Here is a 16,519-nt window from a genome sequence, read left to right as displayed (position 1 = left end):
GGGGTAATGTTACAACCATGTACGCCCCTATTCATTTTCTCTCTCTTACTGTGTATTATGTCATGAGCTGCATGATGCCACCGCTAGACTCATCTTTGACTCATACCTTGTATTACATCATGATCGCTGTTGCCATCGCTAGATGACCTATTCTTGCTATCACTTACATATCCCTTATCTCTGACTCACATACATTCTCATGTCTGCCCTAAAGCACTTGTAGCTCACTATAAATAGTCCTCTTGTACACTTTAGTTCTTTACTTTAATCTTACTAGGTTTTACCTGGAATATCCTTTGCTTGAGACCTCCAATCTCTTGTCGTCTGAATCATACTTTAAGTTAGAAGCACTCCTTCTGACTTAGCTTACACCAAACACTTGACTTATCATCTTGCATAGAATCTTGGCAGAGGTCCTGACTCTTATCGAGTTGTCTGTCATTAGAACTATCCTAGTTCATAACACTGGGTCTGCAGCCAGTCCCTTCCTGCTTGAGTCTGTAGCCAGGTTTGTCCTACATTAAGGCCTGCAGCCAGTCTTGTCCAGCTTAGGCTTAGCCAGTCTTGTCCTGCTTGAGCCTGCAACCATGTTTGCCCACCCAGTGTCTGCAGCTAGTCTTTCCTGCAATAAGTCCACAGCCAGGTTCGCCCATTATGGGTCTGCAACCACACTGATCCATCCACAGTCTCTAGCCAAGATTGTACATCTAACCTGTGATCACCCTGAAGCCATAGCATCCTGATAAGAACAGACACTGGCTCTGGCGGCTGAATGAGGAAGGCCAATGAGTCCTTTAATCTATGGGGGTCCTGAGGTTGCATGGCTTGGCTCTGCTTCTTCAGTTCTGAGAATGCATCCAAGAGGGCTGAGCTTTCTCTAATTTCTGACATCAAATGGAAAGACAAATGTGCAAGTAGGGAGTGGGGTGATGCGATATTGCATACTTGAGGGAGGCTGCAATTTAAGGGGTTGGAAACATAGTTGCAAATGGACAAGTGATAGATATTCATGGGGAGTGTGTTGTCTGTAGGAATGTTCAGAACAGACCATAGCTGTATCAGTGTTGTCTGCACATCCATGCCAAACCAAGGGCCAAGAAGTGTTGAGATTTGCAGGATGGGAAGAGGGTCTGTGAGGGAAGCAATGACAGACAAGTGCAGGTATGCCCGCTTGGGATTGGCACATGTGGAGAGGATATGGTTGTACAACTTGTACACATCTGTTCCTGGTAGCAGTGAGCTTGTGAGCTCAAGCATCAGCTGCAACCATTTGTGGGGATCATTTTTTTCATCACTGATAATAAACTGCATCATCATAGACGCCATGATGAAACATCTGCCTGCTCAGCTTGCCAGCTTCGCAAGGTCAACTTCTGATGGCTGCAGGAAATCAGGATGGTGATATTCCAGCTCTTTAAAGGAATGCCTCAAGAAAGTACAGATGTCATTGTCGATGTCTGTGCCGTCTAATGAGATGATGCTACTCTCCCCAGAAGTTCTCACAGGTATCTCATGCACCAATGGGTGTACCTCTTCATTCTGAAAGGCCTTAAAAATATGGGTTTCTGAGCAACTCATGAGCAGAATGTTGGTCAAGGGAATATCAGGGTCACAAAGAGCCTGTGCAAGAGAAAGGATGAGATTGGTAAGCTCAGTGTAGAGACTCGCGCCTCTGTATGCCTGTAGAGCCCTATATTGTGATGTATCTGCATACAGTTCACAGCATGAACTCACAGCATCATTCCCTATATCATTCCTTCACTCAGCCTATACATGCGCAATCTTCCTGCGCATTGTGCAATGCGCGCACTACTCTCCCATGATGCATTCCTGCACACGTCCCACGCGCTTTCCCACGCTTCATTGCCTATCATCCAGGAGCATCCATCCATCGTCCACCAAGTCCTACTGGTACGTTTTCGCATTTACTCTTATCATGACACCATATTCCATCATGGACCCTTACTTACATATACCTTCTTTGTTCCCACGCCTTACTCGCATCGGCTCCGCATCATGGGAACGTGCTTAGTCACCTTTTGCATGAAAGCATTCACATTTTTATCAGTTAGTTAGCTACCACTTAGTTGCCAGTTAGTATCCCTTAGCATCCCTCAGCATAGTGCATGCCTTTTTTGAGCCATAGTCAGTAGCATTTTGGCAATCACACTCTATCATCATCACATTTGTTGTTCTTGCACCCATCAGTATCAGTCATCATCTTCCCCTAGTCCCCATCACATTCCTAGCCCTTTGTGCACTTTCACCTATTAGTGTGCGACTTTCCTGTGCTTCGCGCATCCTACCACTCTCTGCATGCACCTTCGCCTCTGTGCGCATGACTTTCCCACACTTTGTGTGACCTGTGGATGTGTTGCACTCGCTTCCCCTTGGGTCGAACACACTTGCCTTTGCAAAGTATAGCAGCCTAGGCAGAGCTGAGACGACCACACATATACTCTGACTTGGCATCCCTTGTAGTGCCATAGCTTAGTAGTTGATTCCTTCATTGGGTTCAGACGTGCATTCATCAAGTGCATTGACAACAAATGACAAAGGCTGACATCCACACAATCTGAGTCGAAGTTTCTGGAGGGGTTGGAGAAAGAGAGCTTCCATCTGGTCAGAGAGGCGTGTCTGGGTCTAGTAGAGCAGGATTGTCACAGATAGCTCTATTCACATCCTTCTGGATGCTGGGGAAATTGGTGGCAAGCTGGTAGACAAGTGTTGCCAAATAATATCCACTTGTGCAACATTTTGTGTGCTTGCACGAGAAAAAGAATGTCCCCACTAGTCGCTTTTTGACATTTGTCTCTTCTGTCACTTTTAGACCTCTCATCCTCTCAGCTACAGTGAATGCAACAGCAGACTTCCCAATGCCAGCCGTGCCATGCAGCCAAATGAGCTGATTCCTCTCTGTATCATCCAGGAATCTATGGATGTAGTTGAGGAGATCCACCTGGGTCCCTTGCAGGCATTTTGGGTGGGGCTGACATTCATGAGAGTTATATTGAGCACCCTTAACAGTGACCTCAGACAGCTTTGCCCAAGTTCCTTGAAAAACTGTCAAAGAGGTCAGATAGCATGTGAGAGATAAGAGATGGAAGTACTGACATTGATCATCACTCATTGACAAAGGTTGTGGTATGCAAGATGTGAGATGCAATGAACCAATTAAAAGTACTAGCTAGGTTCGAGGGTGTAGTTAGGTATAATCTGGGTGATAGGTATCTGGAGAAATGACATATGAAGATTTGGATTAGGTTGTGGAACGGTCCAGCTGTTGATTGATGGAGAGTGCGAAGCATGATGGAGATGCAGATGTTTCAATCTATTCTGCTATAGAAAGCTCACTGGATGGTTGTAGAATGCAGTTGAAGGATGGCGCTTGCCGTCCAATGCTTGCAGGAGGGCACGAGGCTGCTGTGCAGCCACACTGCCAGTACACAGAACTGTTACAGACTAGGATGGTTGTAACAACAGCAGCTCAATAAGAGCAACAGCTGAAGTTATAGTCAAGACCTTGCAAATGCAAGGGTCATAAGACAAGGCAAAGAGAGTGTCCCTGACTTGAATATTGGTTCAAATGACTTAGGATTGAAGATCCTAAGTAAGAGAAGATTCAGGTGAGAACCTAGTAAGATTAAAGTGCAGAACTAAAGCATACTAGAGAACTATTTATAGTGAACTACAAGTGCTTTAGGGCAGATGTGAGAATGAATATGAGTCAGAGATAAGGGATGCATAAGTGATAGCAAGGATAGGTCATCTAGCAATGGCAGCAGCGATCATGATGTAATACAAATGAGTCAGAGGTAAGTCTAGTGGCAGCAATGTGCAGCTCATGACATAATACAAGGGAAAAGGATAGGAAAATGAATAGGGGCATATGTGACTGTAACAAGAACCACGTCAGTAGTGCCTGGGGGTGAACTAGAAATGTGCACCATTAACATGTGATCCAAAAGATTTCTACAGATTATAATCATGGCAGTGGCGAGCATCAGTCCCCTGACTCCCTTGCCACCATCTTAAAGCTTAACCCATCCTCAACGTTCAGCCCTGGTAAGTATACTTGGCTGGGCCCACATAGGGCTGAATATGAGTTACCATTTTTAGTAAGCTTCACTCTGTTCAGAAATAAATATTTGGCTGACACTTGCAAATTGAGCTTGTGCGAAATTCTTGACATCAAGATCAGACATCACTCCAATTGCAACTAGAGTCCTACTGTTATGATCAAAGTGTATGTCTCCTTGTCATGGATCCCCAAGAAGTCCAATTTACAATAGATTGTCAACACTGCACTAGTCACAAACCCTCAACCAGAGGTTCAGGACCATCTTGTTCAGTCCATGGTACTGGTGATCAGTATTGTGGTCACTGCAACATATGGTATATTGTATACTGTGTATCCCAAAGACTCACACCTCTTAACTGTACTTCTTATGTTACTCAGGTGTTCCTCATCCTTGCCTTCCCCCTGATCACTGGACTCATAGTCTTCAGAGCTGCCATGGCCATCGTCATTGGATTGGTTGTTGTAACCTTTCGCCTCTTCTTGCCGTTGCTAGGCACCTTTCCACTCCTCCCCCACATCTCTAGTGAGTCAGATGCCACATGCATTACATATCCCCCGCCCTACCCATCTATTGCTCAGCCCTTCAAGTATCAAATCATGTGGCTCCATGCCAATTTCATTGTCAGTGCATGCAACCTCCTATGAAAGCCCGACAACAGCGAAGAGCAAGCGTATGCCCCTTACAAGCGATTGTCGGTATGCAAGCACGGCCTCTGCATCAGTAGTAGCAGGTTTCTCCAATTCTCTGAACCATACATGTCCATAGTTCCTTCCTTGTACAGCTCCACTTTTCTGCACTCAACATGGCCACAATTTTCGCTTTAGTTTCCATTTGAGTCGTCAATGTAACCCCAGCATATGGACTGCCACCCATTGCACATGTGCACATTTTTGGGACCACCCTGGCCAAGCTTTTCATTGATAGCATCTGCATTGCCTGCCGTCACAGGTGGGCGGTGTTGGATCTTGAACCTGAGTGAGTAGAACCACTCAATCTCTGACATATGTGTGTGGCAGTAGTATTTGAAATGTACGTTGATGTACATCAGTATAGTGGGTGAGTATATCCAGACATTGGTCTCAGTAGATCATGGCTATCGATCACCATTGATTTAATGGTATCAGCCATAACTTGTGAATTGCCGCCTGCATTGGCAGAAACCTTGCTTGACCCAAACACAAACATTATGTTGTGACAAGTGAGAGTTTGTTTTGGTGCCAGTGTAATTTCTGCATTATGAATGGATCAAACTCCATCTATCAAAGGAAGGAGTTACAAAGTAGACACTAGACTATTGAAGGTATAGAAATGAAAAATATATTGTAGGGTGTGAGGCAACATCAAAACATTGCTTGTAAGTGCCCTTTTTGGCTTGTGCTCAGACTTATCAATCTCCCCTCATACCTATCTCGGATCCTTCAGTCTTCTTTGTCTCAGATCGCTTGGACTCCAACAGTTAGTAGTGAGTTTTACAGTGGGGAGATGACACTACAAAGGAAAGCAAGTATTACTGTAAGTCCAGTGCGGCAGTTTGAAAAAATTTATACTTACATAATCCAAGTTAGTGATGGCTCTTCTTGGTCGGCAACTCGTTAGGATTGAAAAATCTCAATACAGTGCGCTTAGAGGGTGTCCCAGGAGTATAGATAGGTGGAGCAATGATGCGGATCATTACAATGTCACCTGTATAAGTGTCGACACCCATGGTTGCTGGCTGGTCCTTCCTTGCAGTGAATGACCAGTGTGTGAGAGTGAAATGTAACTCTACAGTTGCACCTTCAAGAGCACAGTGGTATTGCTGTGGATCAATCAGGTTCCCCTTCATATCATATGCCAGAATGGGCACTACACGATGAGTTTTCTTGATTTCCTCAAGACCACCCTTTGCAGCATCATTGAAGGCCAGCCAATTTTCAATGAGAAATATGCCATCAAGGTCTAAATCCACAAACATTAATCAAATGAGTAAATTTGCAAAGAGGATTACACACCAGCCTTAGCAGAGTTCTCCTCAGTATCCTCTGTGGAATCCACTGCATCCTCAGAATCATCAAAGCCTGCCTCACCACATTGAAGTGACTGCAAGACTCAAGAATGAAAAGACATTCATGCAGTAATGAATTTTACTTACTTCGAAAAGTACATGACGCACTTTGAAGTGAAAGTTATCAGTGTATGGAGGAACCAGGCCACGTTTAAGGACAAAGCTGTCAGTTGTAGCAATGTCCTGCAACCACTTGATGTTCTCCTTAACAACATTAAAATTGGTCTTGAATGGATCAATGTCAGGCCATTCATTAGCACATGAAGGCTTGACAGTGGCAAACTCTGGCCAAAAGGAGGAAGCTCCCCTGTAGCCACCATCAGCAGTAAGATAGTAATCACCTGAAGATATCTGTATGACAGAGCTAAGAACTGCCATATCTGGCCCAGATTCAGGAGATGGAGAAGCATCATCTGGTGCATCAGAATTGGGCTTGACAATAAGCCGGTTGGCTTTGCCAATGCAGGACCATTGAACATTTTCTCGAAACATATGGTCACCTTCATCAAATACAGAGTTAAGTTGTCAATGAGATGCACAAAATTTTACAAACATGAATTAATCACCTAAGTAAAGGCCAGAGGCTAAAAGGCGCTGCCAAATCTGAAGGAGCCGTGTGGGCATTGTGGGGATTCTCATTGGGGGGGCTGATGACTGGGTCATGATATATGTGCAATAAATAGCAGAAAACAACAGATGTCAGGAGATATGCCAATGAAATAGCTCACTATTTATATGTCAGGAAATTTGAATGGCCCGTGCATGGTGAAATTTTATCATGCAGCCTGCAGAATCAGATTTGTCAATCCATGCCAAATAAAGTAGCCATAGACTCATACCGTTTAATCTTCAACTACTCATGGACCCTGCAAAAGCAGATGACGACATATGTCATCTCAGTGTCAAAGAAATACTTGCACAACTAAAAGGAATCATTACCTTCTCCCATGATGAACACCAGAATAAAGATGCAATCTTGACCTGTTGTGACAATCATATTCCCGCTAGGCTTGCAATGGCCATCTTTTGATATAGGTGATGGAAAGCTACAAAACCATCGACCACTTTTCCTGCACTCAACCCACTCCAGATGTGTATTCCCACGCCCTGTGGACCTGCGCATTCACTCCTGTGCTGCATGCATACCTGCAGTTGATTTCCTGCACCTTTGGACTACCTTACAGATGTCCCGTGTCAGTCCATTGTCCATCCTACCTCATTGGTACGTATTTTGCCTTGCCTTGTGTGTTGTAACAAGTGTTGCAGCCTTATTACATGTCTTTACATATTCCTACTGCCTGTCTGTCCTGTCCCTTCCATTTCTGAGAGGGTTAGCTAGTATAAAGTGCCTAGAGTGACTACTTCATATTCACCTCCCTTCTACAGTATTTCCTTCCCTTAGGTTTTACTTAGGAGCAGTCACCATTAGTGCGCACTTTTAGCCCCTATTGGTTACATTATACCTGGACACCTTGTCTTGACTTTCCTTACCTGTGCAATCAATACCCTTGCACTCACTTGTTACCTGCGCCATTCCTTAAGACTTCCCTACCCCTTACCCTAGCATCTTGCACTTCTGCATCAACCACTCATTGACCGCTCATTGACCACACTTCCGCATTCCCGCGCTCTACATACCCGCGCACTTGTTCCCGCGCTCTGCGCACTTTCAGGTCTTTAGTATCATTGGCCGTTCTCAGTAGCAATTCCCTTTAGGGTCGAATGTTCTTGCTTGCAAGTGTAGCAGCTAGGCAGAGCATTGACCTACAACAATATTTTTGGTTAGGCACTTTAACAAGTGTATAGCCATTGTTGTGTTTGCACACCATGTGCTTGCAGGTGCTCCCAAAGAACAAATCATATTCCTTTGGCAGGCAGGACAGAAGAAGCTTGAGGAGAAGCACAGTGAACAGGAAATCCAGGAAGCAACAAGGAAGCACAAACAAGCAGATGATTCTGCTGCATGTCAAATTGTGCAGAGGCTTGAGAATGTAGATGAGGAGGCTGATGAGGTGCCAGTGAGGGATGCATATGACCCTACAAAATTCTTGGAGATCCCTTCAGTAACAGAGGTGAAAAGCTGTTACCAACAGTTCTATAATGCAACATCAAATGCTGCACTGGTCAGCAGTATATGCAGTGTTTGTGCACAGGAGGTGGGAGTCTTGGATGACTCAGAGAGGATGTCCAAGCTTCACTTCAATGACATCCCCAATCTATGCCGACTTAGTCCTTCAACTCCCCATCCTGCCCACAATCTCTATAACGGACAACTCCTGGAGCCTGCTGGTGTCATCACACAAGGCAACGATACCTTGGTCAACATCTGTCATTCATGTTTACAAGATCTCAAAAGTAATGGCCACAAACCACCTTGATATGCTCTTGCCAACAACCTATGGATTGGACAAGTGCCATGGCAGCTTCAGGTTCTCACATTTCCAGAACAGCTTCTGATTGTGCTACTGTATCCCCAGGTCTTCATGTTCAAACTCTTTCCAAAGAAGATTGGTGGTGTTCGTGATGCATCCACTCTTCAATGTGGAATGTGTGGAAATGTCAGCACCTATGATATGCTGCAGGAAGGAGTTAGTTCAATGCTACAGGGAAAGCTCATGCCACACACGCCTGCCATACTGGCATCCATTATCTCCATAACTTTCATTGGCCTGGGGGACCTGCCCTGACATTGGATGTACTCAACATTTTGAGTGAGGCATCAGGTTGTGTTTGAAGCACTGCAATGGTTGAAGAAGAATAACACCAAGTACTACAGAGATGTTGAGATCAGTAGTGCATGGATCAGTGAACTTCCTGAAAACAATGTACCACAGGAAATCATTGAAATTGTGTCTCAATCAACAGACATTGGAGTGGTAGATGAGGAGAGTGCTGGATATGTTCCAAATGATGAAGGTGACTCAGAACAACCACCAGGTAACTGTTACAATTGTCAGCCCTGACCCTTATGAACATTGCAATACTACAGCACCTAGGGCTGAATCATGCAGCGATGGAGCTGGATCAAAGGAAACAGACAGTTAGCAGCCATAACTTCACATATCCATATTAAGCCCCTTATGAACCTTGTGATACAGCAACTACAGAACCTAGGAATGAACCATTATGTAGCACTGAGGCAAATTCAACAGAAATGGAAGGTCAGTGGACACATTACGGTATATATTGAATCTAACTTACTCCCCTCATAGAACCTGATGTCATTCCATTGCAGGTGTCTGGTGCAATTGATACTGACATGTCAAAATTGACAGCTACAGAGCTGATGTCATGGGGCCTCTCAAACCTGTGGAATGAAGGAAAAGAGGGAGGGTATGCTGTGTGCCATGGTTGACAGCCAGTCAGTGATTTCCCTCCAGATAAGAAGCACAGTGCAGAAGCAGAAGAAAACCACAATTTCTTCGAAAAGGCATTTCCCTGCTTGTTTCCATATGGAGAGGGAGGAATCAAAGCAGCGAGGCTTGTAAAGGTCGACTTTGGAGAGCACATCAGATGGGCATTGCACTACCATGACTGGCAATTTAGAAGACATGACACCTTCCCTTTCATGTCATTTGGAATCTTGCAACAGTGGCAAGCTCTTGGCTCCGCATATCTGCAGATGTGCCATCAAACATTCGACCTTGATGCAAAGATCTTATCCACTATTACTCTGGAGAAACTCAAGAGTGCATAGAAGGAAGAGGAGAAAAACATACCAATATCAGATCCTGCCATTCAGCTGCTCAAAAAGCATATATATGCAACTGGGGGTCATGTCATGGGATCAGACCAGTCTTGCTATCAACTGCAGAGTCAGATATGGTCTACGTGTATCATGCTAAACCCACCTTCACTATGGATTACAATCAACCCATGTGACCTGCATGACCCCATAGCGCAAGTCTTTGCAGGGGAAAACATCAACATGGATGATCTTGCTGCTATTCTGAATGCTCCTTCGAAGGAGAAGCGAGCGCAGAACATCACTCTTGACCCATATACTGCTGCAAAGTTCTTCCACTTCATGATTTGGACGATTCTGTGCACCCTTTTTGGAGTCGAAACCACACAGTACCAAGCAAAGAGTGGTATTGGTGTTTTTGGATCAGTTACCACATACTTCAGTGTCATTGAATCTCAAGGGAGAGGCAGCCTTCACCTTCACATGCTCATGTGGTTGAAGAATTCACCACCTAGCAATGAGATGGAGAATCTTCTAAAACAAGAGGAATTCCATGATCGCATCAAAGCATTCATTAAGGCCAACCTTCAAGCTTACCTTTCCAGGTTTGAGTCTGCAGAGAGTATCAAGAATATCCCTAATGACAATGAGGTCGTTTGGTCTCATCCTGTGAATCCTGACTCTGCCACCTATGACATGGACACTACAGACCTTGAGCAAAGAGTAGCTTGGACAATGCAAGTACACACCTGCAAGTTTCACCACTGCCTCGTACCTGATAAGAATGGTCAATATCAGTGCAAATGGAGAGCACCATTCAATTTATCTGAAGAAGATTCCATTGATGACCAAGGCCATTGGAAATCCAAGTGGCTTTTCAGTTACCTGAATGGATGGGTCCCTGCTATCACACTCAATGCATGTTGCAACAATGATGGGAAATTACTCACCAATGGCGCTGATACCAAAAATGTGATGTTCTATGTCACCATCTACCAAACCAAGAAGCAGGGCAAGCACTTCAACATGTCTGCACTGCTGGCAAAGGGGTATGCATATCACTCTCACCATACAGCATATCTCAATAGTCTTCAAGACAATCAGAGACTGCTACTGTTCAGGCTGATTCACACCATCAATTGGGAGCAAGAACTAGCTGCCCCAATGGTTATTTCATACCTAATGGGGTGGGGCGACACTTACCATTCTCATCACTATTCCCCAGTCTACTGGTCATCATTCATTTCAGCACTATTGAAGGATTTTCCTGCTCTCAGTCATACCCAGGGGTCTAAAGAGGAGGGGAAGGATAGTGGTGGTAACAGCAATGCAGCAAGGTGATTGTGATGAAATTGATAATTGAAGCTGATGGGCTGACAAAACACTTACAGCATTTCCGATGAAGACACAAATGAAGATACAGATGAGACAAATCTGATGGGTGCAACCAACAATGGTAAGAACAACAAAGATACTGAGCTTGAGGTTTGTCATAGATACCCATAGATCTGTTTCCCAAATCTAACCAATGACACTAGGAAAATGGCGAGACTGTGACACTTTCAATTGATAGGGGTGGTCATATTCACAACAAGTGTCAAGTCACCAATTACTGCCTTCGAGGCCATGCCCTAGAAAATTCAAATGTGATATCATTCTTCACCAACACATATGAAGCGGAAGTCAATGCCAAGACACGTGCAGCTATACAGTCAGATTCACACCTTGAAGATGTATCTCATGACCCACGCCCATGTGGGTGACCTCGCAATCAACATGTTCAATATCTGTCCACCATCCAAAGCATGGCATCAAGCAAGGTATTGTTCGTTTGCAAGGCCACAATACTTTGCCTAACTTCATTGGCTGATATTTTCCTTGCCAAGATGATCCAGAGATATATCCATTCTACTGCGCATCCATGCTTCTTTTACTAAAGCCATGGCACAATGTTGCCATGGATCTTAAATCCCCTGAGCAGAGTTGGCAATCAGCATTCAAGGAGTTCTATTCAACAGCATCACAGAGCATATGGCACATAGTTTCAGGAATTCAGTACTTCTATCAGTGCAAGACATCAGCACAAAATGCTCAGGACTCAGCCACTGAACTTGTCTCATCCCAAGTCAAGTCAGCTGCACAGACTGTTAATGGAGACTTCAATTTAGAAAAGGATGCCCCACATAATCTGGTGATGGCCCTGACAGAGGAGGGTCTTCAAAGTCTCATTGCATCTCAGCTCCTGATGTGAGAAGAAATTCATGCCCACATTGCAGTGGAAACTGCCAAGGCTGCAAAGATATTCTCCAATGATTCTTCAAAGTGGATGCTTGTGAATGGCGATAACAACATAACCAGTGTGAGTGAGGAAGAGATACAAAAACTTGCATCTTAGAAAGCCCAAATGGTGTCAGATGTCAATCAACAAAACACAATTCTAGGAAGTGACAGACCTCAGTCAGCTGATGCACTGAGCAATACTGGATCTGTCAGCTGCTTGACAGATTCTGCTGCCACTCCAATAGTATCCTCTATCAACAATGAAGCTCCAGAAGCTGCACTGCTGCCAGTAGACCCCTCCATGCTGAAAGCTGACCAACACAGAGCCTATGATATTGTTACTTGGCATCTCAATCAAACTTTGGCAGGAAAATTGCTACCACCACTTTGAATGATCATCCATGGCGAAGGTGGAACAGGGAAATCAAAAGTAATTCAAACCATCACCAAATACTTTGCTCATAACAGCACAAAACACATGCTATTGAAAGCTGCATACACCGGAGTTGCAGCATCCTTAATTGACAGGAAAACAACCCATACCATCGCAATGATTTCCCAAAGAGACTCAAAAAAGCCAATCAGCGATGAAGCCAGGGGAAAGCTGCAGCACTTTTGGAAGTACTATTGCTATCTTATTGTTGACGAAGTCTCCATGATTGCAAAGACCTTTCTTGCAAATCTGTCAAGAAACATTGGAATTGGAAAAATGGAGATGGGAAAGCCACCATCTAGCCATTCGTTTGGAGGCACAAACATTATCATATCTGGTGACTTCCATCAGTTTCCCCCTGTGGCAACAGTGCTCACAGAGGCCCTCTACTTCCCTGTCAATTTCGCACATGACTTGACAGAAGCCCAACTTGGCAGGACCATTTTTGAAGAGTTCACAACTGTTGTGATCTTGACAGAACAAGTCCATGTTACTGACGAGGTCTGGCACAATTTTCTGCAACATCTTTGACATGGTCAAGTGCAAGAGCATCACATCAAGATGTTGCATACCTTGGTGTTGTCACCCCACTGCCTGCCAACAGACTTCACCACTAAACCTTGGAATGAGGCTGCTTTGGTCATGCCATGACATGCTGTTTGGAGGTTGTGGAATGAGTCAGTGATTCGAAAACACTGTCAGGAGACAGGCCATCAGCTGTTTGTCTGCACAGCAGAAGACACACTTAAAGGTGAGCCATTGACGTTATGAGAGTGTTATGCAGTGGCAATGCATAACAGCAACAATGCTGTATGAAACCGAAAAAAGCACCAAGACCTGCCAGACATGGTTGAAATCAGCATTGGGATGAAGGTGATGGTGATGCAGAATGTCAAAACAGACCTCGATATCACTAATGGTGCTCAAGGAACAATTGTCAAAATTGTTCTGCATCCAGACGAACCAGTTGTTGACGACAAGAGCTTGGTGACTCTGAAGTACTTGGTAGCATATATCCTAGTCAAGCTGAACAGAACACATGCCTTGCAACTGCAAGGTCTTGAAGATTCCATGATTCCAGTGGAGATCACAATGAAAACTTTTCAGATTAAGTTAACAACATCCAAAGGCAAAGAGATCAAGCGCACCATGTGGCACTGGCAGTTTCCCATGACAGCTGCCTATGTGTTCACAGATTATCGATCTCAGGGACAAACAATACCTTATGTCCTGGTAGACATTGCAACACCACCAACAGGAGGGCTAAATTTATTTAATCTCTACATTGCACTTTCACAGAGTTCTGGGTGGTCAACAATCCATTTGTTATGTGACTTTGACGAGGGGCTGTTCAAAAGATGTCACTGTCTTGAACTCCTAGTGGAGGATGATAGATTAAAGGAACTAGATGAGCGGACAAAAGTCTGGTGGACGAAGATGGGAAAACCTAGTACTACCTAGTTCAGCCATTGGATGCTACTTGTTTGAGCCAGCGATGTGCACAACAATTTCTGTTATGAAGCTACACAGATCTAATACAAAGACGCTGCTGTCAGGCTTTGTATCTGGAAGCAAGAAGTTTCACTTGATGTCCTGAATGTTATCATGAAAGATCAGGAAAAGTGGGCCATCCTTTTGCAGGTCAGCGAGTAAATTCTGGATGCAGGTCCAGAAAGCAGCTCAATTGATGAGTTCACTGTCCCCAAATGAAAAGTGCTAGATCATTGTGCTAGAGTCAGTCAAAAGCAGCAGCATCTCGACTTTCCTACCTTGCGATGGTTCTGGACAAATGTATTGGTATAATGGCAATCAGGAAAGCTGTCATATCCCATATGCCAGACATAGATCCCATCATATTCCCATGCTTTCCAGACCTATTTCCAGACCCCATATCCGACTCATTCCTGGATCCCCTATCCTGTCCCACTCTATGCACATTCCATCCAGCAAGACATCCGGACTTTACCTCCTCTTGGATTCCGGACTACATCCACCACCTCACATATCTCAGTCCTGTTTCTGTCCTGCCTTCCAGATCCCCAGATCTCTGGACCTCTGGATATTAACTGTACTATCTCTGGACCATTCCCACCCTCTGTCCGAGATCCTGCACCTATCCCCATTTAGGCATCTCTGCCTTTCCAGTTCTCAGTTATCTCTGTTTCCATCTTTGTTAAGAACCATGCTCAAAGGAGGAGAGAGACTGACTCAGAGGGGCTTGGCCTCAGCTTGTGTTACGAACTAGGATAGTCGCAATGGCAGCTACTTGATAAGAGTAACGGCTGAAGTTGAATCTAGACCTTACAAATGTAAGGGTTGTAAGACAAGTCAGAGAGTGTGTCTCTGGCTTGAATATCGGTGGTCTGACAACTTAGGATTGGAGGTCCTAAGCGAAGGATATTCCAGGTGAGAACCTAGTAGATTAAAGTGAGGATCTACTGAGTACATGACTGAGTATATATAGAACGTAGATGCTTTAGGGCAGGTACGTATGTGTCAGCAATGAGTCAGAGATAGCAATGAGTCATCTAGTGATGAGTCATAGATAAGGATATGAGTCAGAGATAGTAATGAGTCATCTAGCGATGGCAACGGCAATCGTGATGTAGTACAAATATAGTGGAAAGCAAGTCTAGTGATGGTGCAATGTGGCACGGTCATGACATAATACAAAAGAGGAAATGAATAGGGGCAAACACGACTGTAACAGCTTGTATGCTGTGCCCCTTACCCAAGTATGTGCCCTTCATTTCAGAGGAAGTCCAATGATGGTCCAATGAAGTCCAGAGGACTTCCAGAGGAGCACGGGAGAGTTCCAGAGGAATGCAGGAAGTGCTCAGGAGAGTTCCCACTGCAAGGTAATACTTCTACAGGAAAACAGGATGGAAGGATAGGAGGTCTGGAGGACAGGAGGACAAGATGTCTGGAGGTCTGGAGTATGGAGGACAGGAGGTCCAGAGGTAGGGCAGAACATCCAAAGGTACAGAGGGCAGAACATCCAAAGGACAGGACGTCCAGAGGTACAGAAGACAGGAGGCCCAGAGGTCCAGAAGGAATAGGGGCTACATCGGACGAGGTCCGATGTAGAAGCAAATGGAGGTAGACTACCCTAAGGTAGAGTTGGAGGGACAGGAAGTGGACCTAAGTCCAGAAAGAGGGTAAGTGCTGGCAAGGCAAGACTCCAGCCTAGGGAAGCAATCCCTAGACTTGGGACAGAGACATACAGGACAAATCCAAAGGTCCAGAATTCCAGCCTAGGGAGTCCATCCCTAGGCCTTATGGAAAAGGACAAACTCAGATGGACTGAAGTCTGGAAGATTGGGCAAGTCTAAGGTGATATTCAGACTGAGGACTCTACTGTAGTTGTACAGGGGTTATATACTAGAGGCTATCTGAGAGGATCAGTAAGCAAAGGAGTAAGGCTTTGTACGAGCATGCAGAAACACATTGGTAAGTAAGACGGAACATAAGTAAATGAACTCAGAGATGAAACTAGTACAAGGATCAATATGCCAGCTCGATGTCCAGAATTGCACTTTCGCACACCTCTTGGGAGAAACCTTGTCAAGCAAGGTAATATACAGTGTCAGTGAGTTGTACACACATCCTCTTCATCGATTTCTGTGTTGTCGTACAGAATGGTGATACATTTCTGGAGGGTACCCGCCTCCAAGTCCATCTCCTCCTCGATCAGAGCAATACAGGTTTTAATAGAGTTGGAAAGCAAAATATCATTGGGTTCGACACCATACCCATGCTCAGTCTTGATCAGAGTCTGATACTGGGACTGTATGATACTTCAGAGGCAATTGATGGAATAGTTGGTCCATGCTCGCTGCGTTGCGCAGGTTGGGTGAAGCAAAGGATCAAATGGATGTTCTGCCAGTTCAATCCCTTGCAGATCGGTTTTAGCTGCTGAGGGATCATTACTATCAGCATTGTTTGCAGGCATATTGGAGAGCGAAATACGAGAGCCTCACAGAATCTGGTTACTC

General features: G+C 44.7%; 6 protein-coding genes across 6 annotated transcripts; 3 read left to right on the top strand and 3 right to left on the bottom strand.

Annotated features, from left to right (window-relative positions):
- Window positions 1–612: 612 nt before the first annotated feature.
- On the bottom strand, window positions 613–1,326 carry BJ212DRAFT_1480808 (uncharacterized protein; the record flags this gene model as incomplete). The annotated part of the gene is made up of 1 exon (XM_041340154.1): window positions 613–1,326. The coding sequence occupies one exon, from the start codon at window positions 1,324–1,326 to the stop codon at window positions 613–615; it is 714 nt and encodes a 237-aa protein (XP_041193035.1).
- Window positions 1,327–2,623: 1,297 nt separating this feature from the next.
- Window positions 2,624–3,130, bottom strand: BJ212DRAFT_1299651 (uncharacterized protein; the record flags this gene model as incomplete). Its single annotated transcript, XM_041332895.1, has 2 exons — window positions 2,624–3,063; window positions 3,115–3,130. The coding sequence occupies 2 exons, from the start codon at window positions 3,128–3,130 to the stop codon at window positions 2,624–2,626; spliced, it is 456 nt and encodes a 151-aa protein (XP_041193034.1).
- A 2,513-nt stretch (window positions 3,131–5,643) lies between these two features.
- Window positions 5,644–6,750, bottom strand: BJ212DRAFT_1299650 (uncharacterized protein; the record flags this gene model as incomplete). Its single annotated transcript, XM_041332894.1, has 4 exons — window positions 5,644–6,020; window positions 6,074–6,161; window positions 6,235–6,626; window positions 6,693–6,750. The coding sequence occupies 4 exons, from the start codon at window positions 6,748–6,750 to the stop codon at window positions 5,644–5,646; spliced, it is 915 nt and encodes a 304-aa protein (XP_041193033.1).
- Window positions 6,751–7,953: 1,203 nt separating this feature from the next.
- Window positions 7,954–9,823, top strand: BJ212DRAFT_1480806 (uncharacterized protein; the record flags this gene model as incomplete). The annotated part of the gene is made up of 8 exons (XM_041340153.1): window positions 7,954–7,965; window positions 8,001–8,481; window positions 8,539–8,714; window positions 8,850–9,063; window positions 9,116–9,166; window positions 9,225–9,287; window positions 9,339–9,459; window positions 9,493–9,823. The coding sequence occupies 8 exons, from the start codon at window positions 7,954–7,956 to the stop codon at window positions 9,821–9,823; spliced, it is 1,449 nt and encodes a 482-aa protein (XP_041193032.1).
- A 723-nt stretch (window positions 9,824–10,546) lies between these two features.
- Window positions 10,547–11,152, top strand: BJ212DRAFT_1446928 (uncharacterized protein; the record flags this gene model as incomplete). The annotated part of the gene is made up of 1 exon (XM_041338320.1): window positions 10,547–11,152. The coding sequence occupies one exon, from the start codon at window positions 10,547–10,549 to the stop codon at window positions 11,150–11,152; it is 606 nt and encodes a 201-aa protein (XP_041193031.1).
- Window positions 11,153–13,694: 2,542 nt separating this feature from the next.
- BJ212DRAFT_1271759 (uncharacterized protein) lies at window positions 13,695–13,985 on the top strand (the record flags this gene model as incomplete). The annotated part of the gene is made up of 2 exons (XM_041330977.1): window positions 13,695–13,831; window positions 13,883–13,985. 2 exons carry the CDS (start codon window positions 13,695–13,697, stop codon window positions 13,983–13,985), a joined length of 240 nt encoding a protein of 79 aa, XP_041193030.1.
- Between the last annotated feature and the right edge of the window lie 2,534 nt (window positions 13,986–16,519).

This window comes from Suillus subaureus (assembly GCF_016647635.1).
Source record: "Suillus subaureus strain MN1 chromosome Unknown BJ212scaffold_16, whole genome shotgun sequence".
In the NCBI taxonomy this organism is placed as follows: Eukaryota; Fungi; Basidiomycota; class Agaricomycetes; order Boletales; family Suillaceae; genus Suillus; species Suillus subaureus.
Note: the sequence above shows the minus strand (reverse complement) of the source record. Positions and strands in the feature narration are given on the sequence as shown.